Raw genomic sequence first — 25,844 nt, forward strand, 5'->3', positions numbered from 1 at the left:
TTATTGAGCAATATAGTTAGCCACCTGTTTTGGAATCATAGTACTGAATAGTTTTCCATTGCAAAGTAGTACTAGAGATGATCTCTGCAGGAAATAAAAACCATAATATTTTCAATAAGTAATATAATTTGGGTGACTCTACCAAAACATTTGAGCTATCAGTAATATAACATAATGAATAGTACCTATGAGCATTTGGCCACATGTATGTTTAACATCAAAGATAACTACTTAGAAAGGTAAGCAGTATAGTTTTCTTATGTTTTAGAATTCAAAGTCATATCTAATTCACTCCCTGTAAATAAAAATATTACAGTTTTATAAAATAGCTACATTTTTTTAAAAATGAAAAAAATAATTTCCAACCCAAAAGATCAGAAGAAGTCCTAAACAGTTATTCCAAAATGCTACACTAGAAACATCAGAAAATAACCCAGACTTTTATTAAAGGAGGCCCAAGAAGATAATTAAAGTCATGAATTAAAGTAAAATTATACACAGCTCAGGATTTTCACCCATTATACAACTTCTATTACTCTTTTCTCCTAATTCCTAACACATTTCTAAGTGATAAGCTGTCACAGGATTTTCCTAGATTCCTTTGACAAAAAAGTTATACAAAATTAGATCATTTTGGCCTGTATGTAATTAGCCAACTGAAGGACAACAGGACATCAAATTTTTCCATTACCTATTTTCTAGGCTCGAAACAACTTTAAACAAGGTTTCTTTATCATTTTCAGAGACATAAGCTATCAATCACATCCTATATCAAATCACCCATATGGTCCTTGGATTTGGTTAATTAAATTAAATTATACTGTAAAAGTTCACATGACATAGGATTTGACACATACATAAGATAGTTAATAGGGGCCAGTACTATGGCATAGTGGGTAAAACTTCCGCCTCCAGTGCCAGCATTCCATATGGGCACTGGTTCAAGTCCTAGCTGCTCTACTTCCGACCCAGCTCTCCACTATGGCCTGGGAAATCAGCAGAAGATGGCCCAAGTCCTTGGGTCCCTGCACCTAGATGGGAGACCTGGAAGAAGCTCCCAGCTTCAGATCAGCACAGCTCTGGCTATTGAGGACATCTAGGAAGTAAACCAGGGGATGGAAGACCTCTCTCTCTGCCTCTCTTTAACTCTGCCTTTCAAATAAAGAAATAAATATTTTTTAAAAAGATAGATAATGTAAATCCTTCCCTACCACTTAAGAATCAACTACCAATGCTTAGTAAATATCTACTTTATTACTCATAAAACTGCTTAACATGCTATTCCTTATAAGACTGTGAACTTTTGAGAACCAGAAATCCACCTTGTTCATCTTTGTTATTCTAAAAACGCTCTGGTCAGAAGTCATGCATGGAACACCGAATGAGTAAAAAACAGAATACCTGTATTACACTTGTACACAAAGATTAAGTTGACAAGCAAGAATTCAGGTAAATAGAAAGTAAGTTTTAAGAACACACAAAGATGAAATGAAATGAAGAGGCAGTGCGCATATCAGGAAAAAGGCACTAGTCTTGAAGGGGCTGGGATGTCTTGGAATTTAAATTCTAATCTGAATATTGGCAATAACAAACACTATCCCTAAGCAAATCCCTTTTTCTCTCTGGATCTCAATTTCCTCATTTGTAAAATAAAAGGTAAGACTAAATTAGCAGGCACTATGATATAGTGCTATGGTATAGCGGGTAAAGCCACCTGCTGTAGTGCTGGCATCCCATATGGTGCCAGTTCGAGTCTAGGCTGCTTCACTTCCAATCCAGCTCTCTGCTATGGCCTGAGAAAACAGTAGGAGATAGTCCAAGTGCTCGGGCCCCTGTACTCGCATGGGAGACCCGGAAGAAGCTCCTGGCTCCTAGTTTTGGATCGGCACAGCTCCGGCCGTTGTGGCCATCTGGGGAGTGAACCAGCGGATGGAAGACTTCTCTCTCTCTCTGTAACTCTGACTTTTGAATAATAAATAAATAAATCTTTAAAAAAAAGACTACATTAGCTTTATATTTCCTCATATGCTCAAAGAATGATTTTAAAGCAGCAGGAATACTTATTCCTGAAAAAACAGCACTAACAGAACAGTTAATATATCACGTCAGATGACACGACTGTTGAGCAAAGTGTCATACGGGTAGAACATACCACTCCATAAATAGTAATAGGTCACACCAACAGCCGCCACACAGTCACCCATGAATTATATATACACATCCCTAATGTTCTGGCAAAGGCAAAGGTTAGGAGATCGGAAGAGAAGATATAAAAGCAAAATTCTGCTTATTATTCCTTAGTAGAAACTACAACAATATTGATCATATATAGCACTCATAAACATGTATACGTATACATACAAAAGAAAATCTTTGTTTTTCTATGAACTGAAAGGGGTTTTAAAAAATGAATAACATAATTCAACTACTTGGGTGAGTACTTTGCAACATTTTTCCACATTTTAGCAAAAATTAAACTTCATCAACATACACATCTGGGGTACATTTGCAAACTGCCACCCAAAAAATGAATCTAAAGATACTCCCTCACTTTAATACCAAAATAACTCAGAGGAGTACGTTCCATTCATAATGAAAATAAACCTCTCCTTAAAACAAATGATCCTTCTACTTCATAAAAAAGTAACAATAATCAATTTTGAACTTGATGACTATGACTATCACATTCAACTCAACCACACCTATATTTAATATTTTTAAAAAATATAAATATGTTCTCTGGACTATGCTAAATATTGTAGAAGATAAAAGTAAAAGATCCTTGCCCACAGGAAAATCTTCCTAATCTTGCTAGCAAACACATAGGTACATTTCTCCAATATCCTTTCCAAGGAAGGACCTAGAAGAGGAGTAAGCAATTCTAATATACATATATATTTCAAGAGATTTTAAGATAAAGGAGATCCTACAAAACAAATTTTACAATCCAGATCCAGATATATGGCAACAAAATATACTGTAGCCTAAACAACATTTCAAAGGCAGTAGCCTAAGCATCTTGAATGGATAACCTCACATGTGAAGAATATTTCACAACAGAAAACAGAAGTAACTTTTCAACTGAAACCATTCAGGATAAAGACAAAATAATCAAAAGACTTCTAATGTATACAAAACAAAACTGAATGAAGATGTTAATTACCATGAGTTCTATTTAGAGGGAAAAATCACCATGGAAGTTTCAAATTTAAAGTGACATTTCTATTGCTTATTTACATATATAATTCAATGTCTATCTATTCCTGATAGTGCCAGAACCATAACTGGCTCTACATGTCAGTTAAGACTAAGAAAGTCCAAAACCCATTAAGTTCAGCTATGGAGTGTTCCAAGGCTACTAAGTACACAGTATATAATCCACCTGAACTTTTCAGCTTATATCCTGAATTCCCTTTAATAACAATGGCTCACACAAAACAACTCTAGCTCACTTCCCCAAATCAAGATAAGGAAATCATAGTTCTCTACTGGTTCTAATACCTCATGACAGAGCAAAATACTACGTATTTTTCTTTACAGTCTACCACGTACTTGCATATTCATTATTTCAATTCAGACATCCAAGAACCTTAAAAGTAAGCCAAAATTATTACCTTTATTTCATGGATAAGAACAGAAACTTAGGGAATTTAGGTGAATGGTACAAAAATCTACTGCCAGAAAAGTCACTGAACCATGTGTCCTGATTCCAAGTCCTATTTACATTACACAATGTCACACAAATGACATTAAAATCTATACTTTTCCCATTTAATCAAACCCTTATGAAAGTCACAGGAATTAAAAATTAAGATTCTAAAGCAAATGCAAACAGTAAAAATAATAGTCTAAGCAATCATCTTTCTACATCAGTAATATTAAAAATTAAATAGTGTCCAAAATCAGTTTGAATACTACAATAAAAACACCTTAAAGTTAAAATTAAAAATAAAAAACTTGCATTCACCCTCCTACTACACCACACACAACATCTCCATAAAATGTATGCTGGGAGAAAACACGTAGGGGGAGCTATAAATTATTTATACTGTATTTTACTTAGATAAATAAAAATGCTCAAAAGTCATTACTTCTCCTGTCTTAACCCACTCTTGGGTTTGCTGCATGGCTGTCTTGGGGGCCCACAGTAGAATGCACATGATAATCTACTGAAATATGGAAAGAAATTATTAGAATGCTGTTTCCATTTTTTAAAACCTAAAATAAAAATTCATTTTACTAAAATATACAATAATGTACTAACACTGTCCCCCTCATATAAACTCCATAAGCAAGCATGTAATAGAGGACATACAAAAAATTTCACAGAAGGGATTCCTATATAAGAACATATGGAGGCTACCCCTTTAAACAAAAAAAGTAAATGGATCCCAAGAGACAGATTCTGGACTACATCAAATAATCAAAGAGAGAACCTATTCAGGGTGTTCAATATCCTACTTTGCTTACACAAATAAAGATTTTTTCATCTGCATCTGCATATTCTGTGAGATATAAGCAAACTTACCTCTTCCTGTACTCCACTGGTAGTAGTCAACTTGCTCCCATCAGTAATTGTGATAATTATTGCTGGCTCCAAGAAAAAAGGGTTTCTTCCCTAAAGTAAAAAAAAAAAAACAAAACACACATTGATACTATTAGGATTCAGACACTGGCTTAATTTCTTTTTAGTAGGAGTCAATTCTCAGAACACAGCATATACTCCCTTCCTGTTAAAAAATTTTACACATAATATATACCTGCTTATTTAAAAACCGGTTCAGAAAAACTAAAATGGTTAACTCTGAAGAAGCAGGATTGAGTGGATTAATTTCTTTATATATTTTTATATTATTTTAATTTCACATTTAATTTTTACAATAAACATTTATATTAATATACCTAAAAGCACTTTTTAATTTATTAAGAGACTCTAATAGTTCAATTCTAATTAGACTTTTTTAGGTACTACAAATTACATTAAATAAAAGACTATTTTCTGAGAAACTTTCTTAAAGAGGAAGGCAATATTACCACGATCTTCAACTCTAAACAAAATGTCTAAGTAAGTAATTATGTATATGGGTGGAAAAACTACAAAAGTTAACTTCATGGCAATACTAGGGCTACAATAAACTTTGCAAAATTTAATAATTATCCAAGATGAAAAGTTAAAAATTAAGAATAGTAACCAAAAGAAAATGACTGGGAAGAACACTAAACAACAAAGAACACAATGGCACAGAGCTCTCAACGATTCTACACATAAGCTTTGTAAAACTTCAGTTCATTGAGCTCTCTGACCCACCCGAACTAAGTACTATGATCAGTTTCAAGTGACATCCTATGTAACAATAAGACAAAACTAAGACCAAAGGGTAGAAATGTCAAGAGCATAAACTTTATGCTTGAAATCAAAGGTATCAAACTCTCTGCTGCTAATGGCAGCAAATAGTAAATGAAGTTTTTTTGGACATGATATAGAACAATATATAATTTTAATGTAAATATGAATCTCCTGGAGATCTTGATAACATGCAGTTTCTGATTCAGAAGTCTGGGATGGAGACTTAGATTCTGCATTTCTAACACGACCACAGGCTAGTAGACGCTAATGTCCACAAGCTACGCTTAGAATAACAACGTAGAATTACATGTATATAATATTCTATGATTCTATAGCCTTTGTCTTACATTTATAAAATTCCAAATTCCTAGTGTATTATAGTATATATTTATTGAATTCATACTAAGTACGTAAATACAATTTAATCATCATGTAGAGTAAATGTTTCGGGTTTTTTGTTTTGTTTTGCTTTTCTGTTTACTTATTTGAAAGAGATTTTCCTCAAATGCTTACAATAAACAAGGCTGGGGTTAGGCTGGTCAGGAGCTGGGACATCGATCCTGGGCCTCCCACATGGGTTGCAGGAAGCCAAGGACTGGCTCTATCATCTGCTGCCTCTCAAGGTGTGCTTTAGCAGGAAGCTGAATCAGAAGTAGAGCCAGGACTCAAACCTAGACACTACAATAAGGGATGCAGACACCCCAAGCTGCGACTTATAACTGCTCCACTATCCACCCACACCCAAATTAAATGTTTTGACCTAGCCATACAACTTAATGGAAAGTATATTTACTTTAGTCAAATGAACTTAAAATATGTTGGATATAATCTAGAAGATTTTGAGCATATTGCAGCATTAAGAGGTCACAAGAGTATCATAGGAAGAAAACATGACTTTTTATCCTATCTTCCTCTCTGCAACATGTTAAATGGAATGCATTTTAGGAAACATTACATTATACTATTTTGCCTTATGCCATTACCCCCAAAATGAATAGCCTCTAATAATTTAGGTCTTTCCATGAAACTAGAAACATGCTAAAATGCTTTTCCTTTTCCATGCTCACAACCTATCCAATTCTTACTCATTCTTTAAAGATTAGTTTAAGTCTTTCTCTTCTTGCCTGAAGACTTCACTGGGTTACCCAGGCCCTCAGTAACAGCTCCTTTCTTCTCTAAATTCTAATAGTGGTAGCTTTCAAATTTTAAATTAAATAAATATGGGCCAGCGCTGTGGCACAGTGGATTAAAGCCCCAGCCTGCAGCACCAGCATCCAATATGGGCGTTGTGGTCATTTGGGGAGTGAACCAGAAGAATGGAAGACCTCTCTCTCTTCCTCTGGCTCTACCTCTCTCTGTAACTCTTTCAAATAAATAAAACTAAATGTTTAAAAAAATAAATTATAAAAAATTAAATAATATACATTCATGAAACCTTTATCACAGTGTAAATGAGCATTCACCAAACTCCACACGTAGCAATTCACAAATCTGTTGGGCTACAATGGTATTTAAAGGAGCACTGCCTCCTTCTGATGTCTACCCACTATCTACTGACCACACATTCATATTAGCTATTCAATTATTTATTGAGTGGCTATTTTAAATCAGGCATTGTGTTAGGTACATGATAGATCATCTCTACTCTTATGTATAATAAACATATGTACTTATAGTAATTATCTTCTTCCTCGGTCTCTACAATAACATTTTAGCCCAAAAACTGACAAGAGGGAACAACCAAAATATCAAATATCTTCTAAATAATTTTATCTTGCTCCTAATCTTAAAATAAAACTATTTTTGTTGACTGGTTGCCTCTCAAAAACAAATCAACAAAGCTCTTTAAAGTCCCCAAGGAAGGATCAAATATTTATAGTAGGGTCTTCTGTATAACTTCTTTTTACCCTAAATCAAAGTCAGATTTTCTGACCAAAAGCCTTGACATTCATCCAATTCTTATTCCTGTATAAGCACATTGAGAATTATTTTTCAGAATAATAATAATTATAATTTAAAAAACTTACCATATTAGACCTTTATGGATGATGATAACTATAAACTAATGCAGTTGGCTGTCCCCATCCATGGATACTGAACCCACAAACTAAAACAATCACAGATTGGAAAGATTTGGAAAAAAGAATTGAGTCTATACTAAACAAGTACAGACCTTTTTTCCTATAATTATGCCCTAAACAATACAGTACAACAACTTATTTATATAGCATTTTAACATGAGGTAGTATAAATAATCTAGAGATGATTTAAAGTATATGGGAGTGTATGTGTAGGTTTACATAAACACAACATTTTATTTAAGGGACTTGAACATCCACAGGTCTGGTAACTGCAGGGGTCCTGGAACCAATTCCCCATGACTACTGAGGGACAGCTGTACACACATTTTAAAAAATCATAATGCAGGGGCTGGTGCTATGGTATAGCAGGTAAAGCTACCGCCCACAGTGTCAGCATCCCATATGGACACCAGTTTGAATCCCAGCTGCTCCACTCCCTGCTAACACGCCTGAGAAGGTAATGGAAGATGGTCCAAGTGCTTGGGCCCCTGCACCCACGTAGGAGATTCAGAAGCTCCTGGCTCCTGGCTTCAGATCAGCTCAGCTCCAGCCATTGTGGCCATTTGGGAAGTGGACAGATCATCTCCCTCTCTGACTCTGCCTGCCTTTCAAATAAATAAATAAATCTAAAATAATAAAATAAAATGCATACAGATCAAGTTAAAATGTATTAAAACATAGCAGAGTCTGAATTATTCAGATTATTTAATCTAAATTTGAACACTAGAATCAAAGTTACCTTTTCTTAAGACAATAAAACAAAACTTTTAAGTTGAAACTTTATACTAGAGTTTTACACATAATACCATCTGTAGAGGCCGTGTTTGAAATTACTATAATGATCAGATTCTTAACAATAAAGCACTCAACATTATTTCATTTGACCATAAAAAGCTTGGTGAGGTAACACATTCAGGGAGATTAAATGCTGTTAACTACACACACCAGAACCTAAATAAGACTGTCGATTCAAAATCACACAGCCTTTCTTCATCTAAACGGCTGTCTAGGTAGCCCCAGAATTCTCTTGGACACAATTCTACAGCAACCTGACTGTGTAATATTCACCAAATAAAGCATGGCAGTAACAACCAATTAGTTTTCTTAATATATTCTATCTGCAGTAAAAGTACCTATAATAGGACTGACAGTCCCTCTAATAGGTGGTTTTCTGTTCCATGATTTTCTACCATTTTTTAAATATATTAATCAATATTAAAAACAAACAAAAAAAAGACTGCAGGGCCCATCCCTACCTCCACTCCCTCCACCAAGCCCCTTTTCCCAAGAGACCAGCTGCCTCCACACCCACCCAACCCCCGCTTCGCCCCCTCCCCCAGGCCTGATTGCGAACTGCCAGTTCAGTTCACAGTGAAATACTAACCGCCAGAGTGTTCATGAGAATAAACTAAACAGCTTTGAAAAAAAAAAAGAAAAAAAAGCGCAATTACTTTATAAATTTTTATTCTGAGTATGTGTTTAAAGTCACTTGATGTAGGGCCAATGCACTAGAAGTTTCCTCGATATTCACCTTGTCAAAAAGTTACAAAGTCTTTATCATAATTTATAGTAAGCTATATACTTTCTAATTAAATTTTTTTAATTAAAAAAAAAAAAGTGCTGCTACATCAAAGGCAGCCAGTAGAGGGACTAGAAGTTTACTTTTGTCACTGGCAGAATAAACTCACAAGCTTCACTGTCAGACCAGTGATTCTTAGCATAAAGAAATCCAAACATATCCCTAAAAAATATAATGCAAAATAGTTGTAAAACATGTTCTGCATCTAGAGCTATTTCCTAATGGGAAATTTTTTCCATTTAGAAAAATCTGATTTCAGTGTTGGCCAAAAGCCTCAAGTAAAGGAATATTGCCACACAGTATTATAGAGTAAAAACTCACTTCACTTAAGATTTCCTATTATCATTCTCTCATCAATTGATTACCATGATGCTAATTCAATTAAGGCATAAAATCTCAGTGAGAAAATTTAAATTAAGGTAAGCAGATATTGTCCACCTCACTCACTTATTTACAAAAAAAGTTTCTCAATATTAAAACAAGTTACTTTGAAAATGTAAACAGAAGGTAATTTTCCCCAAATATAAGCTAATCTACATTCCAGATTCAAGACTGTTTCTACTCAAGAAAATGAAAATGGGGAGGGGAGCCTAGGACTCTTACTGCACCCTTAAGAGGCCATAACTAATCTGAAACAAAGGGAGAGCAGCCCTGAGCATTCAGTAAAACTTGTTTTTCTTCCAGTGCCAAGGCATTCCACCACGTGTGCCAGTTCTTTGAATAATCTGTAAAGCACAGTTAAGCACCTATGGGCACTACAATTTTCCCATGGCTTAAGACTTCTACTAAAGAGAAAAGTGCACCAAGAGTTAGCTCTCTGGCTCTCCTATCACATAACTTTCAGTTATACATATGTTTTATACTGGTCATGTGTTTTACTATATTCTAGAAAAGTGATGGTCAACAGAATTTAACAAATTAGACATTAAAATATATATCCCTAGGCCACAGATTAGCACCAAGTAAAAAACAAAAAAAATAGATAATACTTTGTGCTTTCTTCAATACAAAACTTCAGATTCAAATAAAAACCAGCAACACAACAAGCCAAAAGATGAAAAAGGTCACCTTAAGAGATAAGTACAACACTTACACATATACTGGACAAGCATGTCAGAGGACTGTTGTTTAAAACCTCCTAATGGTTACACTACTAGACTAGATCATCTCTAGGTTCCCTTCATTATTATCTTTGTAGGATCTACATAGACAGTAAAAATCTTAAAGAAATGAAATGTGTATTATCTACCCACTTTCCTCTACCAATATATGTGGCTATACGATAGGAGAAACTATCTCATATTCATTTAGAAACATTTCCTGATATTTGGTGATATAATTTGTCAAAATTCAGATTCCATAAAGCTAGTATTAAACTACAAAATATAAAAATATTCTCCTACTTTAAGCTTAGTTCTAAAATTGCACAAATAAGATCCAATTCATATCCAAAAACTTATTAGTGATAAAATTACCAATAGTAACAGTTACTACTATATAAACTGAAGAAGCTTCTTTTAATTCATACTTTTCAAAGCAAGACAACCAGATGATTTCTTAGATCATATCTTTTCCTCTAATCAGTTCCATTTCCATTAATCCTCAAAAATAAGATCTAAGAAATTATAGTTTTGATGTGCTAGTTATATTTGTCTATTCACATTATTAATACTGTTAATTTTTTAAGGTATTTAAGGCAGTTCATTAAATTAGGGGGTGAACACACTATTAAACATTCTAAACAAAATATAATTATTGAAGTCATTAAAGGCCTGACAAATCTACATTAAAGTCAATATTCCAAAGTGAGAATTGGAAATTTTGTTTGTTTTAGAATTCAGCAATACTACTTTTACTGTTAAAATTTCAAATGGTGTGGTTGATCTTTTGATGTCAAACTTTAAAATATTCATCTTAAGAAATCAATCCTTTTGGAGGCCGGCTCTGTGGCATAGTGGGTTAACATCCTGGCCTGAAGCAAGAGCCTGCTGCTACTTCCGATCCAGCTCTCTGCTATGGCCTAGGAAAGCAGTAGAGGAAGGCCCAAGTCCTTGGGCCCCTGCACCCATGTGGGAGACCCAGAAGAAGCTCCTGGCACCTGGCTTCGGATTGGCACAGCTCCGGCCATTGCAGTCAACTGGGGAGTGAACCAGCAGATGGAAGACCTCTTTGTCTCTCTCTCTGCCTCTCTTCTCTCTGTGTAACTCTGATTTTCAAATAAATAAATCTTAAAAAGAAATTGCTTTTAAAATAATACCTTTGACTTATACATAAAACATCTCTGAAGGATATATTAGAAGCTGGTGAACCACGCATGCATTGCCTCTGAAGAATGTAAGTGAGCAACTGGATAACTTTTTATAAAGCTTCAACTCTTTTTAACCAAAGACTTTTATTATATATTCAAAACAACTATTCTCTAAAATGAAAATGTGCTTGATATGCCAAAATAAAGCTTTAAAAAATCTGCTAGTGAATAAAAACCCAGTATTTTAAGATACATTAAATCTGTAACCATAGAAAACGTTTAAGATCCACCCCACCCGAAAGGGGCCAGAGCTGTGGTGTAGTGGGTAAAGCTGCCGCTTGCAGTGCCGGCATCCCATATGGGCGCCAGTTTGTCTCGGCTGCTCCACTTCCAATCCAGCTCTCTGCTGTGGCCTGGGAAAGCAGTAGAAGATGGCCCAGTCCTTGGGCCCCTGCATCCTCATGGGAGACCCAGAAGAAGCTCCTGGCTCCTGGCTTCGAAGGCGCAGTTCCAGCCGTTGTGGCCAACTGAGGAGTGAACAAGCGATGGAAGACCTTGCGACCTTTCGACCTCTCTCTGCCTCTCCTTCTCTGTGTAACTCTTTCAAATAAAAAATAAATCTTAAAGAAAAAAAAGATCTACCCTAAAATACGAGAATTTCTATTAATTTCATTATACAATTGTATATCAATTCTTTTATTTAAACATGTAATAATTCCTTATATTAAAAATATAATAGCATTAAAACCACATGGAATAAGACTTGAGCAAAAGTACAGGGAGGCAATCTTATATATTCTAATAAAATGACTAAGGAATACTATCCTAGGATTTGAATTAAATAATAAACCAAATAGTAATAATTCATGAAAAGAACTTGAGAAAACTGACAGTGTATTATTACCCACTTGTGTTGGTTGAAGGCCTACCTTAATTTAATTTGGTAAGACAAATACAAGATTAATTTCAGGGATTTTGCTTCATAAAAATAAAAGTAAATGTGGATTTTTAGTTTTCTAACAAAGAATTGATAGTAACTCAATTCAGTAAGATTTTTAAGGAATACCTTAAGTTCCTGTAAATCCACTAAGTTTACAGACTTGAGTAAAAGTTCCAGGAATCAATTCTTGTTAGATTCTGATTCAAACATTAAGTGATATTTGTGCTAAATACCTTCCCAAATGTTTACAGATTTTAAATTTTCAAAACAGATGACATTTTGGGAAACAAAAATCTAAGCATATAATATTGGGCTTCATCCTTTAAACACTTTGTTAAGGCTTCCTAACTATATATACAAATTCAGCAATGATTTTACCTTAGAAATATGCTCCAAGAAGCAAATATGGATGACTGTACAGAATCACTACATGTTTCAGAATATTACTTTACCTCATTAGGACATGACAAATTACCATTTTACATTAGGATTTGCACTCAACATAATCCAGTTTGGGATAAGACATTACTCATTCTGGATTCCTGTAAGATTTAAAATAAAAACCTCTTATTCTTTTTATTACCTCATTTAGGCCCAATCATCTGGATGCATTCTCAGGTTTTCTAACTTAACTGGTTTGAGAAAACTGTACAAGTAATATCAAATTTTTTATTCATTATTACGCGCCAAAGTACATAAATGACCAAGAACTATCACAACTCAGGCAGTGTCAGAGGCCACCAAGACATCATTTTACTAAGGACTGATGAAGGACTGTACCTTGTGTCTTGGAGACAGCCTCATGCAGCCAAACCTTTCACGGCACACTGCATACCTAATCATCTTCAACTCCTTATGTAAAACAATCCATTGTTTTGAATCCTTTCAAAATTCCATTTGGAAGTTTCCACTGTTGAAATCCCAGAATAATCACAAAACTTTGTTGATATTTTCTAATAACTAACCAGGGGCACTAGTTTTGAGACAGAGAAGTTTTCCTTTAATATGCCAGAATCAGTCCTGTTATGTACTAATTATAAAATGTATCACCGAATAATTAACATTACAACTTCTTTTTATCACATATTCAGAACTGTTTTCATAAACAATAAAGTTTTGTAGATGATATTCTTCCAAGGACCTTCATCACGAGTCCTACTTTTTTTTTTTTGACAGGCAGAGCGGACAGTGAGATAGAGAGAGAGAAAGGTCTTCCTTTTGCCGTTGGTTCACCCTCCAATGGCCGGCGCACTGCGCTGATCCGATGGCAGGCGCCAGGTGCTTCTCCTGGTCTCCCATGGGGTGCAGGGCCCAAAAACTTGGGCCATCCTCCTCTGCACTGCCTGGCCACAGCAGAGAGCTGGCCTGGAAGAGGGGCAACCGGGACAGAATCCGGCGCCCCGACCGGGACTAGAACCCGGTGTGCCGGCGCCGCTAGGCGGAGGATTAGCCTAGTGAGCCGCGGCGCCAGCCGAGTCCTACATTTTAATTGGGCAAAACTAACGGATGGAAAAATGTTAAAATGGCATACTGTTTTAAGGCATAGTTTTAAAAAAAAATCTCATCAGTTACCCTGCCTTTCAAATAAATAAAGTTAGAAAGAGGCAGGGACTTCATGGCAAAGCTGGTTAAGCCACTGCTTGGAACACCTGCATGCATTACATTATGGGAGTGCCAGTTCAAGTCCTGGCTATTCCGCTTCTGATCAGAGTCCTGCTAGTGTGCCTGGAAAAAGGAGCAGATGATGGCCCACTTACATGGGCCCCTGTCACCTATGTGCGAGGCCAGGATGGAGTTCCTGGCTCCTGGCTTTTGGCCTGGCACAGCCCAGAGTGTTGTGGCCATTTGAAGAGTCAAACAGCAGATAAAGATCTGTCTCTCCCTCTCTCTAACTCTGCCTTTCAAACAAATGTTTTTTATTTTTTTTAAATAGTATATAGATAGGACTAGAATACATTTGTTAACACTAATCTCAAGATTAACATAAATTTGTCCTTTTGTTAAAAGGAATCTTCTTACAAGATTTTTAGGTTAACATGTTTCAGATACAATTCTCTCTCAATATACTAATAATCAAATTTCAAAGCACAGATGACCTAAAAAAAAAGAAATATCTTCATATAAAACAGCTTTCTCAGGCTAATCCTATTATATTTTTCCCCACATATATCTACAAGACAAATTATAAGAAAGATCATACCTTTTACATTTGACCTTTCTTCTGTACAGGAACATCTTCCCCTATATCCACCCCATTACAGCCATCACCAACTTGAATTCTAAAACATATAAAGTCCTAGAAATGGGCTCTTCTCTATATATCAAGTTAAAACATTTCTTTCTTTGAAAATCAAAAACATTAAAAAAAAAAAAAAAGAATTTTCAGAGCCATCTTCAGAGCTTCAATTCAAAGCCAAAACCACCACGTGCTCCATGACAAGAAATTTTACTTCAGCTAAACCACTGCACAGCTATGCTAGCTGCTTCTCAAAGATACATGTCAGGTTACGGGACAATTTTACCATTTTTTGTATAAAGTTTCAGATCAGAAAGCTTTTAGCCTGTAAGTGTTTACCACAATATTGGGATGGCGGTCATCTACACCTGAATCTTACCAGATGACAGGCACTGTGCTGGGTGATTCACAATTAGTATTTCAAAATCCTTCGAAAATTAAGGATGAGAAACTTGAACCTCAGAGAGGTTAAAGGACTTATCAAAACATCATAGGTTGGTGAGTGGCAGGGCCAAGCATAGCTAGTTCTTTAAGAAAGCAGTTCTTTGAATATCACCACTGCTTGTTCAAAAATAAAAACAGCAGGATACAAAAAAACTCTGTACCTATAATTTCAATACTTAAAATTCAAACAGAAATTCACCAAAAGGATAACAGGTTGTGTTACAACAATAAACTGTTACATATCACTAAATCTTCACCACCATCCTGCAAGATACATCCTATCTTTTATCTTCCTAATGGGGAAACTGAAGCTGAGAGGTTATATATCTTGGCATACGTAGATTAAGAATTCATAAATTGAGCCAGAGTTTTCTGAATCGTTAGCTATAATGCTCAAAAATTTTCAAAAACTTCTTTAAGTCAAAGAAAAACATGGTAGTTAACTAAGTGTAAAACTGTCCAGATGAAAAGTTATGATCTATAGTCCTAACATTAGCTGGCATACTACATTGGAAAAGTAAACTATTATCAGAAATGTTAATTATGAAATACACAATCAAAAAGTACACTAAGTATCTACATATAATGGAATCTAGGCCTTTAAAAAACAATGTATGAAAATCCTATCCACTATGCTCTCATTCTTACTCTTTTTTCTAAACAAGGGGGAAGAAGGAATCCAACAGAGGCTGATAATGTAACAAACAGCATTTAGATAGAATGTTACAAAAAGGCTAACTGTAACATAATGTCAAAATGAAATGACTGATTTTTCAACAGGAATTGAGAGAATTTATATTGTACAACTTACAGACACAACTCAAGAAAGTAACTCAGATCTACTGGTTCTATCTCTATATAAAATTTATTCCTAAATAATATAAAAATTACTAACAAAATCTGTAACTACTGTTCCACAAATAAATCATTTAAAATATCTTATAAATATGAAGTAATAAGTATGTTAGCCTTCCTGGGCCTTACTTTCTCAACCTATAAAATGATGAAAAATGAAGTTAATTTCTAGCATCACATTATTCTAAAGCTCTATAAAATATGTGAAACACAGAAAATCTAATGAAAAGTTCTGTCAATGGATACAAATTACAATGTTTTCTTCAAGAATATATATAAAAATTCACTGAGGCTGACGTTGTGGAGCAGTGGGTTAAGCTACTGTCTGCGATGCTGACATCCCACATGAACACCAGTTCAAACACAGGCCGCTCCACTTCCACAGCAATTTCCTGCTGTGATCCTGGCAAAGTAGCAGAAGATGGCCCACGTGCTTGGGCCCCTGCCACTCCTGTGGGAAACCCAGATGGAGTTCCAGACTCCTGGCTTTGGCCTGGCCTAGCTCTGGTTATTGCAGACATTTGGAGAGCGAATCCTTATATGGAAGACCTCTCTCTCTTCTCTGGCTCTCTCTCTCTCTCTGTAACTCTGACTTTCAAATAAATAAATTAAGCAAATAAATCCTTTTTAAAAATCACGAAGCTTCACACTTACAATTTGTGATTTTAAACTACATCTAAATTAAAAAGTTGGGGGACATAAATCAGGGAAAAAACAAATCAAGACAAATTCATTTTAAAATTCAGTATTCATTTATAGTCTAGCAACCATGTCTAAATTATATATGTTAATAAGAGCAAGCAAAAATAAAATAAGTTACTTTTTAAATTTTAAACAAAGGAACACAGGGCTAGTATATAAAAACCATACAAAGACATTTTACTAAGAATACAGATTTGAGTGATGGGTATAATGGCTGAAAACAACTTTTAAGTATTTAGAAAACATTTCAAATTATAAAATAGTATATAATCTCTTTGGAGAACTCCAAGACATGAACACAGCTCAACAATTCTTTTAGTCTATTCTAATCACAAATAGCCTTAGGTCTATTCAAAATACTTGAATAAGTGAAAAATTCTTTCATTCAAATATTAAATTTGTTCCTGGTCTTTTAATTTACTCCATATAATTTAGTACATAATTATTCACATTCTCTTATATGAAAATAAAATAAAACTTTTATTTTTGCCTTTTGTACTTAGGACTTGTTTCGGATAGTTTTTAATTAAGAATGCAATGTCCTTAGAATATTATTTTTCATTTTCTTTTGAAAGATCATAACCCAGAAATAGTGATTCTTTAGAAACCAGTATTTAATGAATAAAATTATTTAGAAATGTTATGGCAAGTATTCTGAAGAAAAATTTCAAGCCATGAAATATTTTTCACTTAAACTGCCACTATTCAATGTTCAAAAGGAAATCAATCATATCCATTTGATGCTACTCTGAGCTTACTCAAATCTTACATAAATATTCTTTGATTCACCCAACAGAAGGGCTCCTAAAAGGTTCCCTGAAAACCAAACTCACCCTGAACGCACTAGGGGGAGCTCCCTATTTGAAAGAATCCTAAAACACATGCTTTTGTCACAGCAGTGTTACCAGCAAAAAATGACTTTTTGATTTGTCTGGTAAACCATTCAGATCCAGTTTTCATTTAATCGGTCTTTTTAAAAACACCATCCCTGTTCTTTAAAGTTTGCTATCATTTAACATATTTCTTCTAAAATACCACACCATGCTTATCAATTATTGCTGGTATAACTTTGATCAAGTTATATTAGTTATTTTTCTTTCATATCTACTTTCCTTAGGATGAAATAAAAAGCCCAAGGCAAAATATACACTTAAAATGCTAATAAAATTAGCTTTAAATACCATTAGATTTTTATAATGGAATTTCAAATATAAAACTGAAAATACACAAAAGTAGAAGTAAACTAATCTTTTGGGAAAAAAGTATGCTTTGTATCTATTGAGCACTTTGTAAAGTACATCTTAAATATGCCAACCTACTTAAATCTCTCATCGACTCTACTAAAGGGTACAATGACTTCTTGACTACTCATTTGGAATAGGAAGCAGAGGTACAGAGTGGTAATGTAATTCCCAATGTTATATGGTAATTCAATGGCAAGGTCAAGATTGGGATTCCAATTCTCACATTTCTGCAGAATGCTCTTCTCTTAACAAAGATGGAAGGAAAACATTAAGTTTGACTACAGAGTCCTCTATCCATCAATTGTCAAAAATACTTTTTAGGTAGCTTAAAAGTTCAGGGACTTGCCAAGACTGTTCAGTGGAGAAGGGGCAGGCTCTTCAACAAACGGTGATGAAGAAGTTATATATCAACTCATATTTTGATTAGATTTCTATCAGGTTAAATACCTAAACATAAGGTCAAAAAACGACAAAACGTTTTAAAAATATGAAAAAAACTCCAGAGACACTGAAATTAATAATAACTTTGTGACTGACAACAAAAGTACAGGTAAAAAAAGTAAATTGGACTATATCAAAATTAAAAATTTATGTGTATCAAAAGACAGAACAAAATAGGCAATGTAGAGAATGGGAGATAATTTATGCAAATAATATATCTGATAAAGAGTTAATATTCAGATATAAAAGAATTTTTATAACATCAACAAAACATTTTAAAACTGACTAAAGGACTTGAATAGACATTTCTCCCAAGGCAGTATATATATGGCCAAAAAATATGAAGATGTTCAAAATAAATAATTCAGAGAAAATAAAAACACAATTAACTATCACCTCACATCCATTAGGATGGCTTTAAAAAAAAAAAAAAAGCAGTAGGGGCAGGCACTGTGGCATAGCAGGTAAAGCCACCTGCAGTGATGGCATCCCACATGGACGCCGGTTCTCGGTTGTTCCACTTCTGATCCAGCTTTCTGCTATGGCTTGGGAAAGCAGTGGAGGATGGCCTAAGTCTTTGGGTATCTGCACCCACATGGGAGATCCAAAAGAAGCTCCTGGCTCCTGGCTTCAGATCTGCCCAGCTCCACTCGTTGTGGCCATTTGGGGAGTGAACCAGGGGATGAAAGACCTTTCTCTCTCTGCCTCTGCTGCTCTGCAATTCTGCCTTTCAAATTAAAAAAAAAGTGTTGACAAGGATGTAAAGTGACCCTTATGTGTTGTTGGTCAGAATGTGATGTAGCTGTTAGGGAAAACAGTATGGTACATCATCAAATAATTAAAATCAGTGTATCATCCAGGAACTCCACTTCGGGCTGTATATTTGAAAGTACTGAAAGCAGGATCTCAATGAGATTTGTGCACCCCTGGGGCCAGCGCAGAGGCGCAGCAGGTTAAAGCCCTGGCCTGAAGCTCCAGCATCCCGTATGGGATGGATTCTAGTCCCGGCTGCTCCTCTTCCAATCCAGCTCTCTGCTGTGGCCTGGGAAAGCAGTGGAAGATGGCCCAAGTCTTTGGTGCCCTGCACCCACGTGGGAGACCCAGAAGAAGCTCCTGGCTCCTGGCTTCGGATCAGTGCAGCTCCGGCCGTTGCGGCCATCTGGGGAGTGAACCAGCGGATGGAAGACCTCTCTCTCTGCCTCTACCTCTCTCTGTAACTCTTTCAAATAAATAAAATAAATCTTAAAAAAAAAAAAAATTGTGCACCCATGTTCACTGCAGCATTATTCACAAAGGCCAAGGGGCGGAAGCAACCAAAGAGACCATCAACAGATGAGTGGATAAGCAAAATGTAGTATATACATACAATAAAACATAATTTATTTAGCCTCAAACACAAAGAAAATCTGACACAGCTACTACATGGGCCTTGATGGTACTAAACTAAGTGAAATAAGCCAAGTCACAAAATGACAGTCATCAGTGTCTGTGGGAATGGGTTCCAGGTTCCACCATGGATACCAAAATCCAAGGATGCCCATACAACCTATGCACATCCTTCCATGTAAGTTAATAATCTTTAAGTTACTTTCATACCTAATACCATCTAACTGTTCCATATATAATCATTGTGGGAATAATAACAAGGAAAATTTTGCATAAAATCTGTACAGACGCAACTTTTTATCAAATATTTTCTATCCGCAGTTGCTTGAATCCATTGATGTGGAACCTGCAAATATGAAAGGCCAACTGGATGGCATGATTCCACTTTTGTTGGGGATCTAGAGTGGTCAAAAAGTTACTGCCATGGGCTAGGTGGGCAGAGAGGGAAGGAATATCTATACTTAATGTGCAGAGTTGCAATTTTGCAAGACAAAAATATTCTGGATACTGGCTGTACAACAATGTGAAAATACAAAGGTACTTTAAAAAGTCTCTGGGAAAATGGAATTAAAAGATGCCTATTTTTTTGTACAAAAAAAATTGAAATCTATGTATAGTTTTTTCATTACAGACATTTTCCATAAACTTTCTGAAGACCCCCTCATCTTAACACTACTGACCCACACACATAAAACTGGTTAATACATTTTTTTGTCACATGTTTTTCCAACTTTTTTTTTAATTAAGGGACTTAAATTTACAAAATGTTATTCACCAGTGTTTCCAGTTCACAGTCAGGCCAGTATGACCAGGTTTAGTAATCTACTTTCTTTTGAAAAGATGTCTATATCTTAATAAATACCAAATTCTTAGTTGATAGCTTTAGGGAACCCAAATGGGAATCATGTTTTCACTACTTCACCTGCCAACATTAAAAGAGAAGCCTGTATTTTCAACCACTTTAGTTCTGAATGAGAACTACTTGGGTTAAGGGAAAACAAAGTAGTCATATTAGAACTTTACCTGGAGTATCTGCTAAATTTATAAACACATCTTTATGCTGAAAAATAAAGTTTGTTAAAGTTATTCTCCCCAAGATCTTATCTATCTAAAAGTCACCATTTCCAATGAAAATCCTCAAGAAATTAAGCACATTTTATCTCCATTTACGATACTGGTCATGGATTATCTTCACTAAGGGCACTTAATAAATCGGTACCATTCTAAGTCCTGAAACAATCTATTCCTTACTAGCATCCTGACAAGTAAGGGTGTGGAGTCAGACCAGTGACAAAATAAAATTACAGGCAAGAACAAGATTTAGCAGCTAATTCAAAATGGAAATTAACTTTCCAAAGAAAGAAATGATAATGTTAAAAACATCGAGGGAAAAACAGAAAAATCTGGAACAACATGAAAATAAAATATACTTAACAAAGTTTTAATGAAAGCCCTAAAAATTCATACATTTACTAATTTTGTAAACTAATACTGGTTCCGATTTTCGGTGACTCTCAAATGATCAGCATTATTTGAAACTGTTGAACATGTGAAAAAATGTCAAATTTATCTGCAATGATAAGCAATTTAATAAGATAGTGCTAGAAAGGAAAAGATTAGAGGCTATACATTGTTTCCTGACTGTAGAAATGTCAGCAAATGGCATTGATTTTTAAAATTAAATATTTATAGGGACTTCTATCAGTAAAAAAAATTTTAGTGGGCTATCCAAAATGCTTGAGGAAAACTTTGAACAAGAATTGTTCTTCTTTCTCAGCTACTTTTCTTTACAGATGCCCTATGAATTCTGTAGCACTCTAGTTAATCTCAAAAATGTATTTGTGCATATGCTACTAAATTAACAGGTGTAATAGACATTAATACTCTTGTAATTCTGTAATTGATTATGGAAAATCACATATGTGCATGTGTGTGTGGGGCTGGAAGATTATCTAGGTAAATATACAAGTAGATACACATTAACCTATATTTAGACTTTTAAAAAATAATTGTATAAACTTTTCTAAATGCTCTATAAAATAGACAGGCTGTCTTCCATCTAACTCACCTTTTCTTATTTCCTTCACTACCTGAGATTACATACATGTGGTTGGTACTGTGGGTTCCACAGTTCTTAGTATACAGGGGAAGTATTTATGTAAAACACTGAGGTTATAGAACGAAGGTATTCCATAGAAAACAAGTAGATACAAAGTGCTTTTACAAAGAACACATGAATGGTGTGTAGTATTAAATATTTTGAGGCATCCAAAATTCCTGACCATTTATCTCTGCTTGTGAATAAAAAATGTGAAATATTTAAATGAATGTGATAAAATTTTATGATGAGAAAAAAATCTTCTAGAAAGATATTTTCTTCTAATCAAAAACTTTACTCATTTTGTTCAGAGATTCAGGCTTCTTCAATTACTTTAATGTTAGTGTCATTTTTATGTACCAACCAGGATATAAGCATTAGTATTACTTCTTGCATCTTTGTTCATTCATCAAAATAACTGAGCATTATCCCTCCCTGTTGATGACTTAATAAGCCCTAAAATGCAAAAACATCCCAATCTCCAGGCTCTTCTCTTGGTCAAAGAAGTAGCAACAGCATAGAAGGACCACCTTCACCCTCAAAGTTTTTATAAGCTTTACAGACAAAAACTAAAGTGTTCTCTGTGGAAGATGGCAACTGGAAAAAGAAAATACAGGGGTAAGTTCCAAACGTCCTCAGGCTTCCATTAGGAGCAGTTCTCTAAGGAAGTATCCCAAGGAATATTTTGAATATTGAGGCGAATGTGTCCAAATACTTTTCCTACTAGACATGTGATGCAGAACAAGAAGAAACAAATAGTTCTGCTATATACTGACAATCTAGTCAGCTAACCAAATAATGGCTACTTTTGAATGTGTCTTTGAACGCAAAGCAGTTTAAAGTTTTAGCAGTGAAAGACTGTATACCTTCTACCCAACAAAGGAATATGAGAAGGAAAAAAATCCATTGTAATTTTTACAGAAACAAACCCAAAAGTTCATGGCAAGCTTAGTTCAAGGCTAAGTTATTAAGAGTTCAAAACAGAGCAACACAGACAAAAGCTAAAGTGATAAGAAAATACATATTTACCTAATTAAATGATGGAAGTGCAATCTGGCAAATGGTTCTAAATAGCAATGTATACTGTAATTGCTTTGGGACTAAATTCAACCATTTCTAAAGTTGCTTAGGGGCTCAACAGTTATCCCCGGGAAGAAAGTCATAAAAACTTCTAAAACAGAAACAATTCTGCTTCCAGAAATGTGCAAAACTCATGCAAAGGGTGTACAACGAACTTGAGAAAAACCACCCCTAAATGCACAATTTTAATAGTGCTTTGTACTACAATGAAAGACTTGAACTCTTTTGTGTATAATATTCTGTGCTTATGAATAACACTACACATTCTTCAGTATCTTTTTAATTCTAAGATAACAATATCCTAAAAAGTCATATGGATCACCTTGCGTTATTCCTTAGTGAACCATCATTGTGATTCAAAGCTTCTCTCACACTCAGATACAAGTGCTATACAGAGACAGCAGGTCAAGGAAGCTCTGTCCTATTTTCCAGACAGCCTTGTTTTCCTTGATGGTTTGGAGATTTAGACTTTGTTTTTCTAATTAGGAAAAGTAAAAACTCTGGATTCTGGACCTGTAATTTAATTCAGACTTTCTCTTGCAATAATTGCTAATTAGAAAAAATCGTAATGTACTCAGCCAGTTATTGTGCTTCCATAAAAATCTTACCTTTGAGAGAACTCACACAATACTAGAACACAGGGTTAAGTTAAACCCTGATGCAACCAACAGGATAATTCCCTCTGCCATGCTTACTAAGATGGAAATGAAGACCACTGACAACTAAGTCCAACTTGGCCACCGCTAAAGCTGCACACCTGCCTGAGGATGGAGGAGCAGAGCAACTGAGGATGCTGAGGTGCGAGGTCTTCCTGGCCTGTCTCCCGTGAACTTTCAAGGAATGAAAACCACATTCACATTAAACTCTACAGCAAAGACTTCAGATTCTACTTCTGAATACAAATGCCTTTTAAGGGAAAAGAAACTAAGGGATATAAAACCATGCACAGTAAGTCAGAGCTTCACCTTTGTACTATGTGCATACTGTATTTTACTCTGAAATGTTCCACACTTGCACTTCACCTTAGATAGTTTGGGACTGGGCTGTTTTCTTTTTCCCCACAAGAAAAATCAACTATTTTTCCACTTTTAATATTCAACCTACCTGCCCATAGTTGTCTATGCCAGTTACTAATCTATTTAAATTTAATAAATCAAAAGCTGTCCTTAGGGATTGGCCAAGAGTCGTAAGTCCTTCAGCCTGAAGGTTTTTCAGTTCATTCATAAACGTTGCATGGTTTTCTTTCCATCCGGCCTGAAAAGAAAAACGTGAGAATTTTTTTTTTCTTCCTGTAACGCTAAATGCACACGGCCAGCCGTTACAATCTGACGTGCACCATGTAGCTGCTTCACTTTGGGTTGACATGGTTGGGTTAACGTGTTAATACTGTTATCGCTGCTGAGGAAACTCTCTGCCAAAGGTAGCCGGCAAGCAACCGGCCTGCTCTACAGCTTTTGGTAGCCAGCAGCCTGCACACTTTCTAACTTCACACTGGGAAATCTACTACCTAATCTAACCCTCAAAATGTGGGGATGCAAACGTCCTAGGGGCAGGCGGCCGGGAGCGGCACTTGGGAAGTTAACCTCCAGCGGCCCTCCCAGGGCGAATCCGAGCAGCCCCAGCCTCGCAGCCCCCTTCGGCGCGCCTGATTCCCCTTTAATGCAAACCGGGGCTCGGCGCGGCCGGGCCCGGCTGTCACTCGGGCTAACTTGAATAAATATCCCCCACAGTTCATTGCTGCCGCTCACGCCGCGGAGGGGAAATGTCGGCCATGTTGATCGCAGCGCCGCCGCCGCCGCCGCTGCCGCCGCGGGGCCGGGCCGGGCCGGGGAGGGGACGGCGGTGGCCCGGCGAGTCCGCGCCGCGCCGGGACGCTCCCGAGCGGGGGAGGGGGGTGGGAGCCCGCAGGGGAAGGGCCCTCCGCCCCGGGAGCGCAGCGGGTGGGGGAGGGGAGCATAATGAAGGGTGAATGGGGGGGCGGGGAGGGCGAGCGAGGAAGGAACTGGGAAGGGAAGGAAGGGAAGGGGGAGGGCGAGGGCTGTTACCTTGATAGCATAGGGCGGCTCTTCGAAAGTGACCAGCATATACCTGTCTCCTCTGCTGGCAGGGTCCCGGGCACGGAGCTGCGGGCCGGGAGGAGGAACGGGGCGGGCGAGAGGGAAGCAGAGAGGCGAGGTTACGAGGCGAAGAAGGGGCGCCCAACGTCCCCCGCCGCCCCCCACAGTATCCGCACACGCAGCGGCCACCCCTCCACGCCGCCCCACACACACCGATCGCTCCCCACACACCAGCCCCGGGGCCGGAGCCCGGGCCCGGGCCGAGCCCGGCTCGCAGCGCCCGCCCGCCCGCCCGCCCGCGCGGTGGGGGAGGGGGTCCCGGAGCCCGGCAGCTCCCGCAGTCAGGTCCCCGACACCCCCGCCCCGCCGCCCCCAGCCGCCCTCCCCCACCCTGCCGCCCGCGGGCCGCCGGGCCGGGGTCGCCGCCCCGGGCTCGGTCAGTCGGTACCTTCATGAAGGTCTCTACCGCGCCTTTGGCCGTGTCCAGGTAGGTGGTGCCCAGATGGCTGCGCTGGTTCATAGAGGCAGACGTGTCTATCAGGAACAGTAAGATGGGCATAGTGCTGGCCGGGGACACCGGGGCCCGAGGTGGTGGAGAAAGAGGAGATGGTAGAGGTGGAGGCGCCGGTGGCGGCGGCAGTCGCCGCCGCTACGCGGGGCGGGGGAGCGCGGCCCCCGGGAGGAAAACACCGTCTGGGTCTTTCCTCCGGCTGCGGGGAGTTTCTCCCCCGATAGTTGAGAGGAAACTCCCCAGACCCAGTCCTCCCCGTCGTACCCCCGCCTCCGCCTCCTCCTGCCTGCCTGCCCGCTGGGGCGGGCGCCCGGCCGTCTGTCTGTCGGTCCGTCCCCCCCGCCTCGGGGGTCCCGTCCCCGCTCCCGGCCCCTGTGTGTGTCCCAGCGGGAGACGGGCCTGGCTCCCCCACCCCACCCCCGGTGCAGGGAGTGGGGACCTGGGAGCTGGCGAAGAGGGGAGTGGGCTGAGGGGAGATTGGCCCTGGGGCTGTTGGGAGAAGTTTCAGGGACTCCCTCCGCACCCCGGCGGTGTCACCACTTTCTCAGCCCCTCTCGCTACTGAAGCGCTTTTCTCTCTCACACTCCGGTTTTAA

General features: G+C 37.5%; 1 protein-coding gene across 2 annotated transcripts in view; it reads right to left on the reverse strand.

The window, feature by feature from the left end:
- The window catches only part of INTS6 (integrator complex subunit 6), a 92,615-nt gene extending 66,771 nt beyond the window's left edge, over positions 1–25,844 (reverse strand). The window contains exons 1-4 of one of the 2 annotated variants that reach the window (XM_051832218.3): positions 25,187–25,844; positions 24,727–24,804; positions 23,786–23,935; positions 4,529–4,618 (exon numbers count right to left, since the gene is read on the reverse strand). In XM_051832218.3, coding sequence (XP_051688178.3) covers positions 4,529–4,618; positions 23,786–23,935; positions 24,727–24,804; positions 25,187–25,297 — 429 coding nt within the window. In that variant the 5' untranslated portion in view covers positions 25,298–25,844. Of the gene's footprint in view, positions 1–4,528; positions 4,619–23,785; positions 23,936–24,726; positions 24,805–24,951; positions 25,032–25,186 lie in introns of those variants that run through there. The other variant, XM_051832220.3, reaches the window with a different exon arrangement.

The sequence above is a fragment of the Oryctolagus cuniculus genome, chromosome 9 (assembly GCF_051225735.1).
Source record: "Oryctolagus cuniculus isolate XC-2025 breed Fujian yellow rabbit chromosome 9, ASM5122573v1, whole genome shotgun sequence".
Lineage (NCBI taxonomy): Eukaryota > Metazoa > Chordata > Mammalia > Lagomorpha > Leporidae > Oryctolagus > Oryctolagus cuniculus.